Source organism: Ascaphus truei, chromosome 2 (assembly GCF_040206685.1).
Source record: "Ascaphus truei isolate aAscTru1 chromosome 2, aAscTru1.hap1, whole genome shotgun sequence".
In the NCBI taxonomy this organism is placed as follows: domain Eukaryota; kingdom Metazoa; phylum Chordata; class Amphibia; order Anura; family Ascaphidae; genus Ascaphus; species Ascaphus truei.
The window spans coordinates 467202137-467227662 of NC_134484.1; the positions used below are offsets into that span (position 1 = coordinate 467202137).

The following is a 25526-nucleotide window of genomic DNA, read 5'->3' on the forward strand; positions in this document are numbered from 1 at the left end:
AATAGCTAAAACACGCGTTCTAAGTCAAACTTCTTTGCGTTTTGGCACCGAAATTGTGTTTTGATTTTTAATTAAAAACGCCACCATTACAAATACAATTTCTGTGACAAAAGACAAAGAAGTTTCACTTAAAATGCGTGTGCTCGGCGCACACACACACACACACACACTTTTTTTAGTTTGATATTGCCAAGTCAAACTCTTTATGCATGCGCCAGAGCCCAGCGCCAAGAGACGAGGCAGTCATAAACTGAAAGACGAAGATTATCGGAGCGTCTTAAAAAGCCACGGTAAGTGGTTAGGGATTTTAGTAATGCTGTGCTGTAAAGATTGTCTTTGCTTTGGCAAAGGAGGTCTGTTACGCAATATCAACCATCCCACTAAATAAAATGTGAAGCATAGTGACTCCAAACCACAGGAAGAAACACTGTACAAAATGAAAACAAACTGCAGAAAAGTAAAATATTTGGTTAAAAAGATAGTTTAGTGTATTTTGCCTTTCTCCTAAGTATTTACACCAGTCCAATGAGAGCATCATTAAATACAGAAAGTGAGCCTAACCTGCTACTGATGGTCTGACAAGAATACTGTAGTAATCTGGATTAATGAGCGAGGATAGGAAATCGTACGATTGGGCACAGATCATTTTTAAGATCACCTGCAAGCAAATCATTTGCAATTATATTAGAGACCGGGAAACCAGCGCATCTAAAAAGCCCAATAAGACCCCAAATTCCTTGCCATCCGCACTCATAGAAAGATGCTCTGGCCAGAGCAGAGAGTGGTCTATTTTGTGGATCCCATCTTAAAGCCACAATCCCCCACAAGCCTATATTAAAGTTTAAAAAAAAAAGTGGGGGGATGGGGGGGGGGGGTTAGAAGAGGGTTCTCGGGTTAGAAGCTAGACAATCCAGTTATGTTACCCTGGTAACATTTGCTCCATTTTAACCTCCCGGGACACTTCATATTTTAAATGCTAATATTTCCTGAACAAAGCAAATTATTATTATTATTATTATTTTTAACGTGTTATAAAAGGGCAAGAGGAAATCTTATGGTTAACAAAAAAACAAACAAAAAAAAAATCTGCATTTAATGAAACGTTATAGCATATACGTGTTGAGTCAGATTGCAAACTCCGCAGCAAAGAACAATACTGAAAATCTAAACAGGCAAGGTAAATGCATGAAATAGACCAAGCTTAAACCCACTAGCAAACCTGCACGGGGAGAGGAAATATCATGCGTTTTGTCCGAATAGTGGAACTATAGACCCGGAGTAGCGAGCATAATTGCTGTACAGACGGGATTGCACACAGAGGCCTAAACCAAATGCTATTTTCTGCAAAAAAAGATCACGGAGAAACGTAGCTCTGGAAACACGTTCCATCACAATTTGTAAAAGCCAGCAGGTCAATTAAACAGTCCTCCAGTGGAATGAAGGCCAAGTGACACTGACGGGCAGAGTAAGCCGCACAGGAAATGCCCTTTCCTTAAACAAGTTCCGGTACAATAAAAAGGATATAACAAGCAAGTCCATTAGCATAGGTAAATATATTCTATTTCTCTGTGTTTATTAACCGTAGTTTCTACAGGAGTTTTATTGTTCATCACTTTTGTGCTAGGCAAATAGCTCAACCCAACAGCAACAAAAAATACATTGTTACATAATTACTGGGCTGTACGGAATGGTTACCAGGGACTCATATGTAGCCTGTGTCCTGTTGGCCAAGACCCTACTAGTACAGTAGTATAAATCAGAAGTGAGCCGAAAGTTCTTGGCCCAACGTTTATCAAAGTAGATTAACAAGAACTGCCCAAAAAGATGACCTCCTTTGTCAACGTAGCGATCAAATCAGGTTTCAAGTGCGTGCTTCAGCCAGGTTTTCTACGTGCGCGGTGAGCGCGTGACTAACAGGAACCAGGTGTTTTATGGCTTTCAATGGAAGGTGAACTGAACACCAGCATTATGACAGCAATATCTGCAATAATGTCTAAAGCTTACAAATATCTAAGTGCCAAGTTACTATTAATTTATATGGCCCACGGTAGCCCTTACAGTTACTATGCTTTTTTAAATCCAAAACCAATGCATCATGATTGAACCTACAGAAGCCGTTTCATCTCAAAAGGGATATGTATATCAAAGCTATTACCACTTACTATACCTAAAGACTCCCTGAGCACCACCCAACAGCTGCTTTCTATAGTGAAGTATAAACCCCTAATTTGCTTTGAAAATGTAGGGCCTTGGAGAGGCAGCGTTGGCAGTTTGTTCGCTTAAGCTGCAGGGGGGGGGAGGGGTAAGGTGGTGAGTTGTGTGAGAAAGAGTAGCCTTAATTCAATATTCAGTAGAACCACTTGACCCCCTTTTATCTCCAACTCTCTGCTTGACTCTTTGTAACCCGGTTTCCATCCTCTACTGAGACAGCACTAAAAGTGACAAGTGACCTACTCTCAGCCGCGTTAAGGGTCACTTCAAACCAATTCTCCCGAATGTCTGCTGTGATAGATACTGCTGATTACCCCCTTGTCATGTTCTCACCACTCCATTGGCCTCCATGACACAGCCATCTCCTGGTTCACGTCCTACCTATCCAACCACTCCTTCAGTTTCTCTCTGGTGTTGCCTCCTCACTCACTTTCTGTTGGGTCCCACAATGCTCTGTCCAAGGCCCTCTGCTCTAATACAATCTTTTGGTTTTCAGCATCTCTATGCAGACGATACCAAAATGTACCTCTCCTCCCCGTCTATTTCATGTCACCAACTGTCTGATCTCCTCCTGGATGCCCCGCTGTTACCTGAAGCTCAACATGTCCAGAACTAAATATTCTTTCCCCCTTACACCCCTACATCCAAACTCCGTCACGATCAATCCCACAAATCTCAAACACACCCCAAATCTACTGCCTAGAGTTCATCTTTTACACTGCCCTCTACTTCATTCCTCATTCATATTCACATCCTCAACAAGTCCTTCTATCCCCAGCCACAAATTGTCACTAAGATAGGCCCTTTTCTTACTCATGATGCAACTAAAATTATCTTGTCCCGCCTTGGCTACTGTCCCACCTTGGCTACTGCAACATTCAAGCTGCCATTTCCCTCGTCTGCCTGCCCCTACTCCAATCCATTCAAAATGCTGCCACCAGATTAATCTCTCACCGCTCCACTTCTGCCGTGCCACTATCCAAATCCCGACATTGGCTTCCCATAACCTCTAGAATCATATTTAGAACCCAAGCTCAACGCTGCCCCCTTTACATCTCAGCCCTCCGCCAAATGTATCCCTATGTTCTGCCCTTGACATCCACCTTTCCTCCTGCTTTATTACCTCCTCACTCCCACCTAATTGGGTTTTTTTTGTTTGTTTGTTTTATTTAAAGCCTGTGCTGCCCTCTGGAATCCCCCCCCCCCCCCCCATCAACCCTATTGGGACCAGCTGTGTGGACCAAACCCCATAACACCCTTTAATGGGATCAGCTGTGCGGCTGGACCATACTACACCCAAGGCACACTCCATCCCACAATGAGCAGCCACTTTACCTATTGTTTCAACATTGCCCCTTATTCCCACTAGACTAGGCTCAGGTGCAGGGCCCTCATTACCCCGTGTATCTATTTCTGCATGTTGGTAAGCAACGGTTTATGTCATTATAAAGTCTCTGTACCCCCCATTGTACGGCGTAGGAGAATACGTTTGAGCTTTGCAAATTAACGATCAATAATAATCATGAATCCCCACCTAAGATGCTGCTTCATTTCTCAGCTTTAGCAGAGTTTTCCCATCTAATGCTCACTGAATTTTGCAAAATACTTTGTATTTTTTTCAGGGCAAGAGGTCCAAAAAAAAAGATTGCGCCCCGAGTATTATGAATAGAGACCCTAGTCAAAGCTTAAAATAATTTTTTTTTAAAAGTTAAACATTTTACAATCTGCTTCTAAACAATGGTGACGTATTACATGGCAGATTTACTTCAAATCTACTGCTAGGTAGCCATGACGCACAACACCTTCCAAGCTTTTACTCTAAGTTGTGTGTCATCCTTACCAGAAACTAAATAAAGTGCTAATAAAGCAGACCCCAATTCACCAATAAAGATGGATTGGGATCGCTGCCAGACCGTATTCATTGGATCAGTAACTTACGTTCAGTCTGGCTCCCATCAGCTGCTGCTTTGTTCTTTGGATCCTTCGCATCATCATCGTCCAAAAGGGGAACGTAGTCCGTTTTGTCGCACGTTTCCCCAACCACGTCATCATAAGGCTCTGCCTCCAGCGAGCTTATGAAATCCCGCTTTATCGCTGGCTCAATATCTGGTGGCGCGTCAGTCAGGGCATCCTCAAGACTGAAATTGGGTTCAAGATCCGCCATTTTTGTTTACCTCCAAAACCTGACAGGAGAGAATTACAAAACAAACTGTAAGACAACCTAAAACCTGATTATCAGCTATGCAAAAGAACATGTGTAGGTGTGGGCTCAGTGTGACAAAGTGATACACTGCTGTGTACCTAAATCACAACACATTCATGCAGTGATCGAACAGAACAGACTTGGCAAAGAATGGTGGGTATTATACCACCTACGCCCTCTCCCTTTATTGTTACTACACAGCAGATGTAGTCATTTCTCTTAAAGCAACAATCTCCCTACCCACCACCACCAAATAAATTTTTTTTTTTTCTTTGAGTCAGGGGTCATCCAGAGACATTCATAGCGCTGAGGAGCCCCACTGTGCAGAGATTTTTTTTTCTATTTTGGATTATACTCCAAAAAGGTAAGGAGCGATGCATTGTGGAGGCCATGATTCCGCGCCATGGATCTAAATTGTTTTTTGGGGCTTCGGCTACTTTGAAGTGGAGCGGTTTGAGATCTTGCACCACGTATGTACGTCTATTTATATAGCGCCATTAATGTACATGGCGCTTTAGAGTAGTAGACGTGACAATCATAAATAAATACAAATACTTTTGTTCTTCTACCCGTTTGAGGAAAAGAAAACATGTCATTGAAAATGGAGGCACATTAAAAAGCCTAATTGAGCATTTAGTGATGTAGATAATAAAAAGCTGCAGATAGAAAGTTATGCAAAAACAGACATTAACCAAAGCTGCAACATTCCTCCCCCATCGCTGAATGCTACTGTGCAGATAGCTTCTGAATCATGCAGAAAGGACCTGGAAATATTCTTAATGCACAGGCTGCCCATTAGTATGGACTAATCCATATACTTTTCAGCAAGCTCACCCATCATATGTTGTAGTAACAGGAGGAGGTGAAGATTGGAGGAAGATCTGGACTCTGCATTACAACTGTGAGAAATTAACTTTTAACATATGTGATTTGTACACTTTTATCCTCCATTACCTGTGAAGTCTCTCCTCCTGCATCTTACTATGCTTTTTCTGTTTACCGTTTTCTCATTCCTTTGTGAATGTCTCTGTTCTCTCCAACATCCCCACTCCCCCATTATTTATACAACTCTCTCCCAACAACTTCTATATCCCGCAACAAAAAACACCCGCACAAATCCTCTATTCACACCCTATCTACTCCTTCCCGCTGCTTGGTATCTCCCCTAAGCCTGAAGTCAGACATACACACCTGATCTCACTCATGCCTCCCTGCCACCTCTTCCCCTGTAAATGGTGTTAACATTTTCATTTAATACTGACCAGCCTTACATCTCACCCCACAAATCAAGTATCTCAATAGCCTGCACTCATGGCTATTGTCCCAGTCGCTCCTACCACCCATGGTGACCAAGCACTGCCATCTACAGCACTTACTCCCTCACCTACTGTCTCTAAGTTTCCCATTAAACCTCTTAGATTGTAAGCTCTTCGGGGCAGGGATTTCCTTTCCCATTGTCTGATTTTGCTGCACTTATTGTATAATTATAATTCCCTGTACTGTATTCTTTGTGAATCGCCGAGTACACTTTTGGCGCTATATAAATAAAAGACATAATACAATACATTAGATTTCACCTAAGGGAGTCTCCATGCATGGACACAGGAAATCTCAACATCCACGTAAGACACTTTGGGAAAAGTTCTGATGAATGTTATAAGACAACGCAAGTTAGATTGTTTTGCTTGATCCATTTATTTTAACTAAATGTCTGCATTTTATACTGTGTTATTGTAATCTTTCTGTAACCCAAACACTGTACTTTTTGCATATTAAAGCTAAACTTTGGGCTCTGATCTGTTGCATGCTTTGTAGCAATTTAAATTGTCCTATAACAGATTGTGTGTTACAGCAGCAGACCGCAATATCCTACATGTGTTTTTTTTTTTAGTAAATTGATTCTGTACTATGAGAAAATACTTGTAATTTTTTTTTAAACCACTGAATGACATTTTTAATGTATTATAATGTAACAAGCATTTGTTTCTTTAGCAATCATTTACAAAGTCACAGACACCAAGTCAAAACTCCTCTGCAGTCATTTAGTGAACCCCCAAGCAGAATCTTCGCTGATTGATCACAGGAGAACGGATCGATCGGCAACTTAGCCAATTACTTATTGTGCGGATTGTATTGATGCACATAAAGGCGAAAAACATAAATAAAATAAAAAAACCAGCAGCTTGGACCGCTGCTTTAAGTACATAGTTTTCATAGTCAACAGGGGCAATCTGACGCGGATAATTAAATATTTGATCATTTGTTGGTGGCAGCGGATTTAAGATATGAACGGCAGATATTTCGAGGAACCTGTGCGCAGGTGAAGCCGAGTCAGCTCGTTTACTTTGCACATCAACCCTGGTTACGTGTGCAAGTCACGTGCTCACAGGTGTCCCGCGCGGACATTCCCATTACCTGTCCTCTGCAAGATTCTTATATTACAATTTAATAAAAAGGGGAAGCATCTTAATCTATAGTCACAGCCCACTGCTTTAATAGCTTGTCTGAATAACCACCAATGTATACACTGATAAATCCTATAGGACAGCCGTTTCACCCAGCATTGCAGGCGCGTGCTTAATCTTTTGCTACTTTATATCATGGGAATTGCATCACGGCAAAATGGTAAGAAATTTCCATCATTTACATCGATCTTGCCAGCAAATACTTTGTTACACCGTAAATGAAATCGTTATTTATACGAAGAGTCTTATTGTAAGCGCCGCTTTCATTAGAAACAAAGTGCCAGGAATCGGGGGGATCTCTATGGGATGTATAAATTACTGATCTGCTGCCAAAATTGTATTTAGGGTCAGCAATTTTAAAGGCCAACCTACACACAGAGCCCTTTAGTTACCATGCAAGTAAAAGCACGTTAAAAACAGCATTAGCTACATTTTAAAATCATACAATTCTCCATAACACAGGCCACAGGAATCTGCATGTCATTTTGTCCAATGTCAAATGGAAAAGGAATTCAAAATGTCAGTGAGAATCTGTTTGTTTTCCATTACACTACAAAAGGAAATGAAACGATATGATCTGGTGAGGATCAGGCAGTACCGTCTCGTTTTCGGCCAGCTCACAGCAGGAAGCCCGACACCCAATACATTTCATGAGCTCCCAGAAGGACAGTGACGCTGCATTTCTAAATGAAACCGCCATGCTCTACAGTTAAAACGGAATTGCAGAGGATCTTCAGTACTTTCTGGATTATCTTATCCAAATTGTTTGCATCCATGTCCAAAAGTATGTATAACTTTACCCTCAATTCCTACCCATGTTATCTACAGTCTATCCTATAGTACCTAGCATTAGGATACATCATCCTACAAAAACAAAGGTTGCCAGGAAGCCCACGAGGGGCATATTTCTCGATCATTTACACCTCATTTTAAATTGTTGAGCAATGTAAGCACGTTCCCGCAAGAACACCATCTTTTGTGTTAGTTGGGTTTTCCGTTGACTAAACATTCTCTTAAAGCTGCAGTTCAGGCAATATCCTGCATGTGTGGTTTTTTTAATAAATCAGTTCTGAAGTAAGAAAAAATACTTTTAGCATTTTCTGTTTTTAAAAAAACAAATTTGAAAGACCAATTTTCTTGTATTCTATTTTAACAGCCATTTGCTAAGGCACTGCCCCTTCATGTCCTGTCACAAGCCCTGGCACACCCCTTTGTCAGCCTTGCCCTCCCTCTAGCACATGTCAGTGCAGGAGTGCTCATGAATATTCATGAGCTTCCACTGAGACAGAAGCAGAAGAAAAACAGATCCCTTCACTAATTATGTCACCAAATTTTGCCGATCAATACATGGAGAACGAATTGACCTGCAGCTATACAGTTCTTTAGGTAATTAGAGATTGCACACATGAAACTATTAAAGTAAAAAAATAAATTAAAAAAAAAGGAGAAAAAAAACCCACTGAACTGCAGCTTTAAAAAAAAAAGGATGAAATATATACGGTCAAAATTGCAAATATAATTTAGGCTGACACTCGGCACCAGTCTGGCTCAGGCCCCAGGAAACCAAGAACTCATTAAAATATTAGCATATTCATTTCTGATCATACCCTGCACAGCTGTCAGGAATACCAAAATGAGAAACAGTGGGTCCCAGGAAAGTGATCAGATGTGTCTTTGTGTTATAAAGCAGAAGACACAGGATTGTGGGTTGGAAAGCCAGAGTGCCACATTGCCAAACCTGCAATGTGGACCAACATTGCCACAGGGGTGGACAAAAGTGTTGAGAACTTGACAGCCCGCTAATATTTTTAGGAGACACTGTTTTGTTGAGGGGTAGGGGCGTCACGTGGCACGTGCTGGTTCCAGTCTATACATCCCACCACTCAACTTTAGCTCCTAAAAATTCTTCGTATCAGCAGGTGTGTGCGTGTCTGACACATGGAAGAGCCGGGGAAGGCTCTGACCCCTCCCCAAGCGGTAACAGTGGGCAGGGACTGCTGCTGCTTTGAGGTTGCGCTAGTAACGCAGGATTGAGTTCGCTGTGAGGACACTCCATAGAGCAAAAAAAAAAAAACGCAACATTTTAGGTGCTAGGGCAATCAAAATGGAGTACAATTTTGGGCAGCAATCCTAAGAACAGACATTATGGAACGAGAGTGCAGAGAAGAGCCACCACATTAATAAAGGGGATGGACAATCTAACTTATGAGGAGAGGCTAGCTAAATTAGATTTGTTTGCATTAGAAAAGAGGCGTCTAAGAGGGGTTATGATAACTACATACAAATATATTCAGTGACAATACAAGGAGCTTTCAAAAAGAACTATTCATCCCACGGGCAGTACAAAGGACTCGGGCCATCCCTTAAGGTTGGAGGAAAGGAGATTTCACCAGCAACAAAGGAAAGGGTTCTTTACAGTAAGGGCAGTTCAAATGTGGAATTCATTACCCATGGAGACTGTGATGGCAGATACAATAGATTTATTAACAAAAAAGGTTGGGCATCTTTCTGGATAGGAAAGGTATACAGGGATATACCAAATAAGTATACATGGGAAGGATGTTGATCCAGGAATTAATCCGATTGCCAATTCTTGGAGTCAGGAAGGAATTAATTTTTCTCCTTAATGGAGTTTTTTCTTTGCCTTCCTCTGGATCAATAAGACTAGATATAGGATAAAGTATCTGTTGTCTAAATTTAGCATAGGTTGAACTTGATGGATGTAGGTCTTTTTTCAACCTCATCTACTATGTAACTATGTAACTATGTAAGGGCCCACAAAATTTCCATCACTGCGAGAAGATAATGGTCTGAAAATATGTCCCAGTTTTAACATCATGGTCTCCAACTACTTTTACGGTGAAGAGGCTTTCGCTTCACACAAACATCCTAAAGAACTTTTATACAACCTCTCCATGTTACAATCCCCCATGTTAAACTCTTTCCATCTTTCAGAACATGCTGAACGTGTAGGGCTCAGAGTCTTGTTTCTGCAGGAATATGTGAAATACGCTGCGCACAAGGAATGTGCTGATCTCGGCAAAGGGACCGAGGCTTCGAGACTCACAGCAATAAATTACTCTGTTTATAAGGAGGATGCATAAGAAACGGGCGATGCACCTTAAAGCAGCAATACTACATTCCCTCATTTGTATATGTAAAGCATGTGACAATACATCATTCATTCTACATTTTCCTAAGCTGGCAATCGTTTGGTGTGCCTGGTATAAATCTGTAAACAAAAATCCTGATTGTGACCACGGCCAGGTCCATAGTGCCTTCACCCGTGCGTGCGCACACGTGACCCGCTTGAAGCAGGGGCGTTTTTTGGCCATGGTACGCGCGCCGCCCGGGGGCGTGTCTAAGGGCATGCCAGTGACATCAGAGCTGGTTCGCCCTCATTGGGCAAACTGCTCACGTGACCGGCACAACGCGCGCTCCCTACCGCCCGCCGCATGGATGCGAACACTGCACGGTCTGCGGTACCATGGCCCCAGCCTAACAATGGCTGCTTCATTTAGCCTTGTCCATAGTGCAAGATACAGAGCGAGCTACATAGCTCGCGCTACAAACAAAACGTGTGTATTCTAAAGCGCAAGCTTGCATGCGAGATACAAGGACACCAAAAGCATGAGACACAAACTTGTTTGCTATTGCGAGACAGCCTGGTCATGAGAGTGGCTAATAGCCAATGAACATTTAGTAAACTATCCTGCCTGGATACTGTTCAAATGACAGTCAGGGGAGTTGTGCTTCCTGTGAGAATATGGACAACTCCACTATTGAAAATTTTTATTTCTGAGGTTTACACATGTGAACCTTTAATTCGTACAATGACAGAAATATCAATGATAATTTATGGAGAGAAATTTCTGATGTATTGTCCATTACTTGAATATAATTGCAATTTAATTGGTAGTGTACAATGCATCATATTTCTAAAAAAAAAAAAAAATTAAGGCATGTTTTCATGCATGATTAATATAAATATATAAATACAGCTCAAACCCGTTACAACGCAATGCATGCGTGGCTCCCAATTTTCGTATTTATAAATAATACTTCTGTAAATTGCATGGCATTATGCATTTTATCATTTGCTAGAGGCATGTTCTCATGCATGACACTTCCTTGACAAGACCCTCCACGTCATGACCGCACTGAGGAAGTGACGCCGTCGCAATACGCGTAGGGTCAGAGGTTACAGGTGATCGAGAGACGCGTGCAGATTTTTAGGCACTATGAAACCAGCCCAGCAGCTCAGTGAAATTCTCCCGACGCCTGCACCTGAGCTCGGTACACGGCCCACACAGAAGGCATGAGATCGCACACAGAGACAGCATGAGATCGCCCACACAGACGGCCCCCTGCAGCGGAGGAGCCACTAGCGGTTATCTGCCACTGTTTGGATGTGCCTATTTAACTCCCATCGTGTTGAGTGGGATTCTGGTTTTTGTAAACCGGACCAGCAGCGCGACACAACTCGTGTATTTTTAGATAGACAAGCTCATTTATAAAAATATAAAAAAAAGAGACAATAACTTTATTTCAGCAGTGTGTTGATTGTTGATTGTTAGTCTTGAACCATCTAGGTTGATTGTTATGTTGTGTATGCAGCAGTACACACCGATTGTCCCTTGTGTTTAATCCCACATGTCCCGAGGAAATTTATGTGGATTATTCAAGTGGATCCGGATGTTCCAGATTGGATTTCTGTAATAAAGTTTTCATATTACCTTATATTTGTATTTACTGGACTTTGAGGCGCCGGTTTGAATTTGTTATATGCACGTTTCCTTGATCTTGTGCGGTCACTTTGTTATCAGGCAGCCTTGCTTCTATGTATAAATACTCTGTACACTTTTTGATTATATTTAGTCACTCGTGGTCACCACACATTTTGTTTGGAAGGGCCTTCAGCACTTTCCTTTTTTTTTTATATCACCACGGTAACATTATCCATTACAGTTTACACTGCTGGGAATATTGGCAACAAATAATCACACAGGAAAGTGTTGCAAAGATCTTGCACTGCTGGGGAGGTGGGCTAAGCCTGCTGTAGAAATCACAGGATGCTTTAAAACTCATTCAAATTGCATTAAGAGTTGAATTTAAAAAAGTACAGTAGGTATTATCTAATACTACAGAAGCCATTCATTTTTAAACCTAAGGTTTCACATGTTTTGCTGCTTTAAAGAAGCCGTTCTTACCGATGTGGAAGATAAAGTGAGCACCTCGGCAAATATGTATTACACTGCCACGTGTAATATTATTCATGTTATGTACTGTATGTAGTTGCAGCTGCTTCTGTTGCAGAAGGACTGGATTCATAGAATTCAAATTAAAAGCAGAGAATATTTTTTTGGGGGAGAAAAATTAAACAAGATAAAAATAAAAAATAAAAAAAGAGGGGGGGGGAGAAGTAGCACTGTTCATGTTAAGGGGAAAGAGGGGGGGGGGGATATAAACATTGATAGGAATATTAAATACACATAGGCAACAATTCACAATGCAAAGAATACCTGCTACCAGTCCCTGGGCCAGAGAGGGAAGTGAAAACACCAATACATTTTAACAGGTCCACCGGAAATAACAGTTTTCGTTTCTGGAAGATGGATTTCTGCGATTTAGAGTCTTGTGCTATAATCCATATGGTTTCCCCAGACTAAATTTTGTACCGTTGGTATCAGAATGTGAGAACACATTGAAGAAAACAACGGATTTGTAGGAAAGTTAGAACAAATTAATTTGTTTATAGTACATTTTGCCACAAAATGGAGCCCATCGAGGTTCAAAGCCAAGGACGAAAAGATTATTGATACATACTAAAAGCCATGCACAGGTTAATTTGTACATGAAATGAATTATGAATCTGTTATACAATATAATATATATACACACACACACACACACACATACACAATACCATTCAGCGATCGCTTGACCGTTCTCCGTCCATAGAATGTTTGAGTTTTGCCAGAACATGTAGATGAAGCTTTGTTATTTTGCCTTGCGATAAATAAATGAACTGTCAAGAGATCTCGTTTCAGATATTTCATTTGACATTGGCCAAGAAACATACGACTACAAAAAGAACAAATTTCCATTTCTCATAGCTCTTTATCTTAAAGCCCATGCAGTAAAAAAGCCTGAATGAACTTTGGCTTCAAGGCAGGTGAATCTTTTGTATTTACAATGTGAGGTTACTACAACTAAAAGGAAGTAAAGGTTGTGTACATATTTATTCATCCGACTGTTAATATTATTGCAGACTTTACAATAATCCATCAGCCATTAATACATACGCATTCAAATGGTCAAAAAAGGTAAAAAAATATATATATTTTTACATTTTGTTTCCCCGTATAAATCTTGTATTGTGCAGCTGTATAAATCTCCATGACAGACAGACTGCTTGCCTCCTCCGTACCATAATCATTCATTTCCAAACACAAGCAAGTAGAGCAGACATTGGGATTTAACACCGGTGTTCACCAACGTCAAAGCGTTTCCTTAACACCAAGTAAGACCCTCACTGAACATATTGGTGCATTTCCTAGACAAGTTTAGGTCTTCTACATCAAATATGCTCCATAACTAACAATGACTGAAAACCATTCAAAACGCAGCAAGATTGCAGCTACATTAGGCTAAGGCCCTGCTCCCAGAGTCAGCGCACCCGCACTACAGACAGGCGGGGCGCTGACATACACAGACCGCGATATGCGGTCTGTAGGGAGCGGGAGGTGGGCGGGAGTGGGAGGATTGACAGGGAGGGGGGGCGTGGCTTGAGCGGAGGGACCCGCTACTCTTCCCCCCCCTCCCTCCACGGACTCGGGCTGGAGCTGCTGAGGGTAACTTTAAACACACACACGCAGGCACTCATACACACACACACACACACACACACACACACACACACACACACACACACACACACACACACACACACACACACACACACACACACACACACACACACACACACACACGCAGGCACTCACGCACGCACTCATACACACACACACAGACAGAAGCAGGCACTCACGCACTCGGGCACACACATACACACACAGACAGGCACGCACGCAGACACACACACAGGCAGGCACTCACCTGCTTTCACTCCACACTCCTCCCCGCAGCCTCTCCTCCTCCCGAAGCCTCCCCTCCCCATTGGCTCACAGCCACACCACGTGACGCGTCAACGCTAGGAAACACCATTCTCTTGTGTCTCCTAGAGGCTGACGCGCCACAGCGTGTAATCAGCTGTGCCGCCAGGGGGGACCGGGACCGGCTCGCGAGGATTCCCCTGCTGGTGGGGAACTCGCGACATGGCCGCCCGCGCCAACGAGCGCAGCGGGACCGAGGCCTTATGCTGCTCACTGTACATCATTTTGCAAAGCCATCCAGGAGCAGCCACTTCCTCTAATTCCAGGTGTCTGGGAGGATAACTTTTATTTATTTTTATCCTCAGTTTTATTAACTGCGTCTATGCTGGTGCAAAAAAACAAAAATACACTGATGGGTTAAAGATGGATGTTATTTCATCTGGTAAAGCAGTGTCATGTTTTGGGTCATCAAGTCAGCAAACTGTTAAACTTAGGATGTTCGGTCAATAGTCCAGCAATATCTAGGATCAGACAGCACCACAGCAAACAACGATCACTATATTAGAAGCGGTAAACGGGGCCAAGAGAGTCTCCCCGGATACTCACAAACAGATTAGAGGGAAAAAAAAGGGTGGAGGAGTCACCAGCAGAAACACAGCTACATACAGAGGAGTCACCAGCAGAAACACCGCTACATACAGAGTCACCAGCAGAAACACCGCTACATGCAGAGTCACCAGCAGAAACACCGCTACATACAGAGTCACCAGCAGAAACACCGCTACATGCAGAGTCACCAGCAGAAACACCGCTACATACAGAGTCACCAGCAGAAACACCGCTACATACAGAGACACCAGCAGAAACACAGCTACATACAGAGGAGTCACCAGCAGAAACACAGCTACATACAGAGGAGTCACCAGCAGAAACACCGCTACATACAGAGGAGTCACCAGAAGAAACACCGCTACATACAGAGTCACCAGCAGAAACACAGCTACATACAGAGGAATCACCAGAAGAAACAATGCTACGTACAGTCACCAGCAGTAACACCACTACATACAGAGTCACCAGTAACACCACTACATACAGGTATACAAATACCAGAACCTACACTATCGTGTGGGGAAACATGTCCAATAAAGGGGGCATTTCGGTCAAAACACATTCAAGAGTTCTTAAAAAAAAAAAAAAAAGTAGAAAGCAGCGGCCATATTAGAAAGGAACACGTGCAGTAGATTGCTTAACGTAGCAATATTATTTTATTTCCCATTTCTACAGCATTACATTACTTCACATGCGAACGTGTGTCTCCGCATGCTTTCGTTCTCCCTTAAAGTCGCCAGAAAAAAAAAAACACTTGTCTAATCCTCTTAAAAGATTACAGAAGCCGGTCTGGGAAGCACAAAAATGTTTCCGGCTGGGACCATGGTACCGCAGACCATGCGGACGCGTCCATTGTTCGACCATGCTGCGGGAGGGGGCGCGCGTTGCGCAAGAAATCAGTTCAAACCGATTTCTTGGAGGGACAGGCCGGTCACGTGAGCGGTTCCCCCAATGAGGGCGAACCAGCTCCATGACGTCACTGGCACGCCCCTAGACACGCCCACGGACGGCACATGACCCTGGCCGAAAAACAAACCAGCTTCAAGCGGGTGATGTCACGGCCGCGCACACCTCCTCACGGGCGAAGGCACCATGGCCCAGCCTTAGGGCGTGTAGCTACAACATGTGCATGTAGCATGAATGAGAACTTTAGCACGAGAAGAAAGAATACAGAAAATATATACAGTATATAATATACGATTTGTCAGAGAAGGACTATAGTACACCCATATAAAAGGTCAAAGATTAGCTGGCAATTTGATCAAGATTGCCTTGGGAAGTTTTAAATATCACCGTTTCATTTCCCCAGTTCTGTTTGCTATAAATGAATAGTATTTGCATTCATTATTCCATGGGATATAAGGTGAAGGACTGCGCTCACTTTGCATTAGCATAGCCACAGTTTATTGCTTTGTAGAAATCCAGACTCCCAGAAATCGACATTAAGAATAAAAAGGTCTTTAAATAGAGCAAAATAGATGAGAGCAAAGGAGCACTGCTGGTAAGAGAATCCACAAGAAAAATTCTTATAGAAAAAATAAAGGGCACAACTCCGTGACTAAAACTGAGGGTAGTTTATTCCATGAATACACAGGGACAGAGACACAGCCCACGCACCAACGCACTAACCTTCTAACATTTATAAGCCCCGTTTCGCGCCAAAAAGTCCGTGAAGACACAATGCGCATGCGCGCCACACCAGGAAGAACGGTCTGTGTGGGCAGGGACATGCAGCGAAGGTAGTATCCACACATACACAGCGACACGCTGTTTCTCACATGCGATAGCTGCCTGGACTCTAAGAGATAAGTGATAGCCGATTTAAGCTGCCTTGTCCAGCGAAGAGAGCACATTACATTAGGTGTTCTTCTTTATGTATATTTGTCGTTTTGCTGCACCCCCGTTGATCGCGTTACACGCTGTTTCCATCCATACATGGGGTAGTGGTATTAATATCCCTTACAGAGCTTTATGTTGTGCTATATACCCGCAGCATGATGTATAGCAAGTCACCAGTATGTGTATAACATCGTTACTTTAGATCCTACTGTGCAGTTTACCTACCTTCCACATTATAGTGTATTTCCCCCATATATGTGTATGAACACATGAGCCTGTCCCACTCATTAGCCCACCACCGTTCGGTCCGTGAGGATTTTAGATCCAGTGTGTGTATATATATATATATATATATATATATATATATATGTTCCCCATAGTTGTTAAGTTGCGGTCATTTATTTAATAAAACTTTATTATTTTTGGTTTTAATTGCTGTCTGTAGTCTTGTGGCTGGAGGTTTATATACCTCTATTTTTGGTCCTAGTGATTACACTTACTATCCATCCCCACCATATATTGACCTATGTATGGTGACTTTGAGTGCTGTTATTAGGGCTTCTAGTGATCTCTTCTAGTCACTTGTCCAAGTGTTTATTTGTTCCTTTATCTTTTCTATAAGAATTTTTCTTGTGGATTCTCTTACCAGCAGTGCTCCTTTGCTCTCATCTATTTTGTTACATACCCTGCCAGGATTGCACGCAAGTGGAACTTACCTACAGATGATCTTTGGACTTCAAAGTACCCCAGTGGTCAGGTAATGGGCAATAGCCCTTACATGTTTACCTTGGAGCCTATATGGGGAGGTATGGTTATTAAGGGGGGTGTGCGGTTGGATCATATCTGCGGCAGTCTGGCTGACTGACCGCTTGGTCCTTTATTTTTTGCCCCCCCCCCCCCCCCTTAAATGGTCATTACATACAAGAGGATATATGGATTCATGAAAGTTCCTGTCTAATTTTATGTCTATAGTATTCCTGTGAGTCTAAACACTTATATTGAGCATCAGTCTCTATATCAATATACAATGGACTTTAAATAGAGCAAACTTATTTTTTCTTTAACAGGTTTTCATCAATTACCACCAGAATAAAGCCCAGCCACATTTGTTTAATAATGGGTGTCCATAACTATTCAAGAACTCAGAATTACAATCATTTCAGAACTACTGAAAAACAAACATTTTGCTAGCTGCATAATACTTGTTTATTTTATTTTTTTTAAATTTAAGCAACAAGAATGTGACAAATGCCGGTAGTGGAAAATTAACCTAATGGTGACAAAGTTCATACCTGCATACCTTTATGCCAAAGTGCAACTATGGGTCGCAACAGACACGGTTTAGACAAACAGGTAATGTAAGAACACAGGTAATGGAGAGAATGTGCATGCTGGGACAAATGGGCGAACATAAAGGAATGGAGACAAACTGGTAGGCACTCGCCAAAGAAAAAGAACGGTGTGTTGGTGTGTTGGTGTGTTGGTGTGTTGGTGTGTTGGTGTGTTGGTGTGTTGGTGTGTTGGTGTGTTGGTGTGTTGGTGTGTTTAAAACCACCAAACTGTTAGTAAGGAATAATAAGGAGCAGCTAGGCGTTTCCTCACGATTTAGACCAAATCCGTCCCCCCCAAATCACGCTGCAGATTGAGTACTAAAAAAAGCCGAGCGGATTGTCATTGAATACAACCCAGACAGATTTGTAAAAATCTATATTTCATATTGAATTCAAAATGCCCTAAATGTCAACACCATAAAGCAAATCTAGCCCATCATTTTCTGGAAACAAATGGTAAAACACATCGACAAGATGGCCACGGCACTCCCAATTCTGCTCTTATCCGGAACCTTGGACATATGAAAACACGGATACAATTACACAAAGATACCTGCGATCACTGATCATCTTAATGTCAGCAAGGACATGTATAACCACCCTTTGGATAGATAATATATTCTAGTCCTGTTGGGACGTACACCATTCCAGTGATTAGGTTGGCACTTTAGGCTCATCAACTCTATATAGTTGGTATGGAAATCCTCTTAGGAAGTGGGATGGGACTCGTGCCAATGGCTAGGCAAAGTAAATGTAAATATCTCCCAGTCAGGTACCTCAGTTGTGCTCCTTTTATAACACAGGCATGTCTCACTAATACATTTGGAGGAACATTTGAGGGGATACATAGATACTTAAATTGAAAGTCTCTGAGGAACAGAATTATTCAGTGAGAAAGACAAAAGGGATACCGGGGTGAAGAAAATAAATAAGAGAGCCATATCCTCTATTAAAGTGCCTTCAAGTTTTAAATGACACGTCAACCGATCACCAATTTACTCACTCCCACAGAACTTTCCACAAAGTAATGACACAAAAATAGTTAAGTAAATATAGTAAACAACTGTTCTCGGCTATTGACAAAAGCACTGAGCTCTTCTGATAAGCATTCTATTAAAAGGAAGCAGAAGGCATGGATGTTAATTCACAGGGCGACCTATAGTCTGCAAACTAAGACTACTACAACTAAGAAAGTTTCTGCAAGAGGGGACACAATCATCCGGTGTGGGCAACGCCAGTTTCCAAGGGCCACCAATAGGTCAGGTTCAGGATATCCCTGCTTCAGCAAAGGGGCCTCAGTGGCTCCGTCAAAGACCACCACCTGTGCTGAAGCAGGGATATCCTGAAAACCTGATCTGTTCGTGGACCTTGAGGACTGGAGTTGCCCACCTCATCTAACAATTTACCCGAACAAAGAGACCTCCAAACCTCCTCAAGGGATTAACATCATTACCCAAGTAGAGAAACAAGGCAATTTAGTGCAATTCGTAACAGCCCATCGTAACAAGAGTTAATCTTCAAAGGGACTTTCAGAAGTGACAAACTCGCCACTGTGTAGAAGTATAGCAAGGATAACATATCCACGCATTTTATCCGACCCTCAGACCTGCATCCACTCTACTGTCACATCACACACTGGGGTGTAGCTGCACTGGGTGCTCTCATTTGCATGTCACTACGCAGAATCCATATTTGCAACCGCTTGACTGACGAGGTAAATGAAGCAGGTTTGGGGAACTGTGAAAGACCTGCAGGTAACCTCATAGGTACTTTAGTTATTCCTGCAAAGTACTGTAAAGCGAATGAAGAATTACCAGGAGATTGGTTTGTAAAACTGATCTACACAGTGCCACCCACAACAAAACGGTATTGATCAGTTACATGGGTTCAATGTAGGCGATTAGCTAAAAGAAGAAAAAAAAAAAAAAAGAACTTCTTAAAATATTAAATATTTTCTTTTTGTAGGGTTTCTCTTGTCAAAGGCATGGAGGGGTTTTACATAGGGAAGCGATTGCCTCCCAGGCACTATTTTTTAGTTGCAGCTCCCGGGACACCCCCCTCCCACCAATAGCTGACTGGCAGTGATTTTGTTTCCCCTGGAAGATTTCAGCCTAATAAGTATCTCTGGATCCCGGGCAGAACATTTTGCCGAAAAGCTTTGGGGGACTTCAAGTTCTCATCCTTGAAGGGGATTGTCGCTTTAAAAAGGTAACCATCTTTCAAAAATGGAAAATAATTCACCTATTTCAGGTTGTGCTTCCTGCAAGATTTCCCTTTAACAAGAACGCTAGTGAGAGCGCGTTGCAAATCCCTCCAGCTATGGCTAAAGAAAGAGGGAAAGGCAGCAGAAAGCTTGGGAATACATGCATTAGATGGCAGCAGAGGATAGAGCAGGTTCTGCATCGGAGGCCATTTTATGCACAGAAACGCTCCCTTATTCTGACAGTGATTGTGCCAAATACAATTCTTTTTAACTATTTCCTACAGAGGCAACAGGAAGTGGATTTATCAGGGGAAGGGAGTGTTTAATACCAACAAGCAGCCATTGTTTTATTATTTCCTCTCTGAAAACGCAATTCATTATTGCAGCAAACATGACACCAATGTGGGAAAGTAGCACATTATCACTAAAGGAAAGAAGCTGTATACAACTATTTGAAGTGCCTCATTATAACCAGCCATGTTGGCAGGATGCGTGCATGTGTCCAGAGTAGATAAATGTATGTATTTAGTTATATTGCACCATTAATGTACATAGCGCTTCACAGCAGTAATACACGTGACAATCATATAAATAAATACAAATAAGACATAAAAGTAACTTTTAGGAAGAGGAGTCCCTGCTCCGAGGAGGTTACAATCTAATTGGTAGGAGGAACGTACAGAGAAGTAGGAGGGCGTTCTGGTAAGTGCGTCTGCAGGGGGCCAAGCTTTATGTATCGTGTATTAGCCACGGTGCTACTCATATGCTTCTTTAAGCAAGTGTGTTTTAAGGTGGGTCTTAAAGGTGGATAGAGAGTGTGCTGGTCGGGTATTGAGGGGAAGGGCATTACAGAGGTGTGGGGCAGTTAGTGAAAAAGGTTTAAGGCGGGAGAGGGCTTTAGATACAAAGGGGGTAGAGAGAAGACATCCTTGAACAGAACGCAAGAGTCGGGATGGTGCATAACAAGAAATTAGGGCTGAGATGTAAGGAGGAGGGCGAGGTTTGGGAGGAAGTATGAGGAGCTCTGTTTTTGCCATGTTAAGTTTAAGTCGGTGGAGGGCCATCCAGGATGATATAGCAGAGACAGAAATTTTGTTTTGTACAGCAGGTGTAAGGTCAGGGGTCGAAAAGTAAATTGTGTCGTCAGCATAGAGGTGATATTGGAACCCAAGAGATGTGATTAGATCACCTAGAGACTGTGTACAGAGAAAAGAGGAGAGATCCGAGGAGAGAGCCCTGGGGTACCCCCACAGAGAGGTTGATAGAGAAGGTGTTGGCAGAAGAGACACTTAAAGTACGATGGGAGAGGTAAGAGGAGATCCAGGATAGAGCTTTGTTGCAAATGCCAAGAGTATGGAGAATGTGAAGGAGAAGAGGGTGGTCCACAGTATCAAATGCTGCAGAGAGGTCGAGTAGTATGAACAGAATCTAATGACCTGTCTTTGGCAGCATGGAGGTCATTAGTTATTTTACTGAGGGCTGTTTCAGTGGAGTGAGCAGTGCGGAAGCCATTTTGTAGAAGGTCTAGGAGAGAATAGGAGTTTAGAAAATGAAGTGAGAGAATTCAAGACATTCAAGGAGTTTAGAGGCAAAAAAGGCAGGAGGGAGACAGGTCGATAGTTAGAGATATGTCAAGGTACAAATCCATTTAGAAACCAAGAGGAACCTGCAAGAACACTGAATAACATAGGGCATGCGCCGAAATATTCACTCAATGCTGCTTAACGTCACTGGTATGCAACGCTGCTCAAAAGTAAGCATGTACACCGTCTCCTGGCAGCTAGCACGCTCACATTACATACAGCACAGCCCGAGGAGAGACTGACTGAGACAGCTGCATGTAAAAGTGCCTGGTAACTTACATTCCCACATCCAGTGTCAGAAGCAAAGGACAACATAATCAGTCTAGCCAAGGGATCCATCAGCACGGGCAATTAAAGCTGCAGACCAAGCAATATCCTGTGTGTTTTTTCAAATAAATCAGTTCTGTACTATGAGAAAATACTTGTAGCATTTTTTTTAAACTCTGAATGACATTTTTAATGTATTATAATGTAACAGGCCTTTTTTTGTTTCTATAGCAAACATTTACAAAGTCACAGATACTGAGTCAATACTCCTTTACAGTCATTTAGTGAACCCCCGAGCAGAATCTTCACAGATCGATCACAGGAGAACGGACCGATCGACAACTTCACAAATTACTTATAATTGTGCGGATTGTATTGATACACATAAAGGGGGGAATATTTATTTAATTTTTTAAGTGGTAGCTTGGACTGCTGCTTTAAGGTCTTTATTATACCAGATGCCGCTGAGCAGCCGGGCGATCCGGTGACGTCAACCTCACGCTGCCGCCGAGCGTCATCGTTAGCATACAGGGGAGCTACAAGAGAAGAGAAGCATTGGAGACGGAGGCGTGGCCGTGAGCGGTTCACCCTGATTGGCTGAACCGCTCACGTGACAGCTGTTGCCTCCAGAGAACACGTGTCTCCCCCAGTCGTCCGCCCCGCAGCTCCAGGCGGCGCGGCGCTACAGGTATGTCTACTTTCCTTGGTTTTTTTGGGGGTTTTTTGTATTTTGTTTTTCGGTATAATCACGGCAAGCAGCAATACTACGGCAGATAAGGCAAAGCACGATATTTCATAATAAACCCATGTGCTGTATGAAAAATGTCACAGGTACACTGTATATTCCAAATATGATTTTATCCCCGGGTTTGACCCATAGCAAATTGACAGATCGGAGGATAATTTGGGGGCCTCAAATCCTTTAGATAACTTTCCTTGGTACAATTAAAACTTTTCTCCATAACCAATATAACATCTGGAACTTAAGTGACAAAACAGACTAAACAAAACAGGGGGGGGGGAGGGAAAACCTTGAACCAACATCACAGATCATAGCGCAGTACAATAGTGTTGGAGGACCGGACAATAAAATTACATTAATAGTTATAGTAGGTAAGGAATGCCCTGATCCAAGGAGCTTCCAATCGTTAAGGAAGGGTGAGTGGAAACACGGGGTACGGGGGGGTGAGAAGGTTGGTGGGATTTGGAATTTATAACAGCAGCTGTAACATTAGCTAAATAGCAAAAAACGGCTGACACCCTTTGGCTGCCGCCTTTGGGGCGACAGATGTAGGCTGAAGATGTTCTGAATGAATTCAGCTGTGCTATGCAAATCCTGTAATCCAGGGCAATACAAATTGCAGAGGGCGGAGCTGACAACATTGCAAGCAATCCCCAACGTTAACCCTTAGAACACTGGCTCTGCACAGGAGAGCAGCTCTTGGGGGAACCCTTTTAGACATCCGCCTTTGGGGCAATGCAGATGTAGGCTGAAGAGGTTCATAAATGTTGTATAGGTGCTTTTCATGATCTCAGATTAAATATTTCTGTAATCAATGCATGATTCCAAATGTTACAAACAAACTTCACCAATGGAAAAGGAGAAACAGAAAAGTACAAAAATAAAATGGAGTAGCTATTCAAGAGACAAAACTGATGTCAGCACCCAGCAGTTTATCAACAGCCTCACCCTTCACAGAATTGGTTTCCTTCCTGATGAGGTTGTGTGTATAGCATGTCAGTGGCACCTACTTGTTCTTCCATTATAAGGTACTTCACTTACAGAATCCCTGGCACTCAGCTACACAAATACCTCCAAAACCAAGGAATCGCTGGCAAAGTGCACAATGTACAGCGTCAAAAGTGAGTCTATGCGACTTAGTTGAACAGTGCCAGTCCATCAGCGGTATAGGTGGCAAGCAAAAGACAGACAGAGACACAGAGACACCCCCCCACCCCCCAAGAGGTTCTATAGTAGGGGAGGCCAACTCCAGTCCTCAAGGGCCACCAACAGGACAGGTTAAGGATATCCCTGCTTCAGCACAGGTGGCTCAGTCCTGTGCTAAATCAGGGATATCCCAAATACCTGGCCTGTTGGTGGCCCTTGACTGGAGTTGGCCACCTGTTCTATAGCAGGAGGCATGCAATCATTACATTGAATGAAGCCAATTTGGACCACAATGTTTTCACAGGGAAAGCTGGAACGTTAGTTGAAGCTAAATTGTTTATTTCTACTGGAATCGCTTCAGAAATGTAACACTTTGAAAGTCAAAAGGAACCTGCAACACCATTTCGTACAATTTCGTCTCCACAGACACTAGACAGTCGCAATAGATTTCATAAAAATCCACGTTAAACAGATTACCCAATGCAATGGTTTTCCTTAAACCAATGCAATCATGCTTAAAGAAACAAAGTTTGTATGTAAATCGGACTTCAATGTATTACTTCAATGCTAGACTAGTTTAGCCATAAAATTAACCCTCCCCGAACAAAATAAGGGAGTGGACCCCAGAAAGGGAGGAGACCCTGCGTGTGGAAGAGGGGCATGTCCGTTTAATACATTACATTGTATAAACACAACGCTACAGAAAGGGACTTCTCCCAGGCTTTTGGCAGCGCTTACACAGGAAAGTTATTTGAAGAATGTGTGCTCCTCTGCTGATGGTCCTCGCTTGTTTGAATAGATGAAATCTTAGCAACAATTCTTTTCATGGTCAAATGATACTACTGGTTCACAAATGCCCACCGTGTTTTGGTTGGTTACACACGGGCGATCCCTGTGCACATGGCCTTGACCGATATCACACAAACATGCTTCATTCAGTGGTCACATTGATAGTGTTACCCAGACAACCGACAGTCTCCTCTTACACTGATAAAACAATGCACTGTATGCCACATATAATACATATAATACCCAAAGCCTCAAATGAAAAGCACAAACCTAAATACAAAGGGCACTCAGGAAATTAGAGATATAGATATACATATATGCACCAATTTTTTTTTCAATCTTAAGCCAAATTACTCAAGTACATGAAATAGAACATAAATAAACAAACATTAAAAGGCCCACCCCACTCCACCGGGTAAAGCTGAACACGACCCAAATATATACATAGGGAGCCACCTCAGAACATAAATATCTATGGTAAGACACATACTGAACATTAAAATCCCAAAACATGTGCAATTTTTTTTTTTTTTACCCATAGATACAGTAAGTCATGAAAACCGAGGCCAAAGGAGATTTGGGAAAAAGAACCAAAACATACATTAAAAATGGTGGAAGTGGGTGGTGTTTAATATTGCTGCTGGGTTCCTTTGCTTGTCCATATTATATCCAGCATGTGAAGGACACGCACAGAGGGTAAAACCTTTTCACAATTAAATACCTATGATCCTACTAGTCTTGACTATTTTAGAACTTGTTACAACCTCTTAAATGTCAGTGACACAAACACGTTTTTGATGGGGTTGATGAGACATACAAAAAGCATAACAAGGGGTGGGGTTGTAGTTTTACTAGTCATATTGTACGTTCAGTTGATTAAGAAATCCAAGAGATAAAGCCCGTCATAAAGCTTTATGGGATCTAGCTGAAAAATTTTATTTAAGGTCTCAAGTCTACAATTACCAATATGGGATAACATTTTATTTTAAAATGTAAAAACTACTTTTTTGCCGTACTTGGGTT

The 25526-nt window shown here is 42.3% G+C and overlaps 1 protein-coding gene across 20 annotated transcripts in view; it reads right to left on the reverse strand.

Annotated features, from left to right (window-relative positions):
* MAP4 (microtubule associated protein 4) overlaps positions 1–25526 on the reverse strand; it is a 191370-nt gene that overhangs the window by 131076 nt on the left and 34768 nt on the right. For all 20 annotated transcript variants that reach the window (XM_075588174.1, XM_075588182.1, XM_075588177.1 and 17 more), the window contains one exon: positions 4150–4394. In XM_075588174.1, the coding sequence (XP_075444289.1) occupies positions 4150–4375 (226 nt within the window). In that variant the 5' untranslated portion in view covers positions 4376–4394. The remainder of the gene's footprint in view (positions 1–4149; positions 4395–25526) is intronic.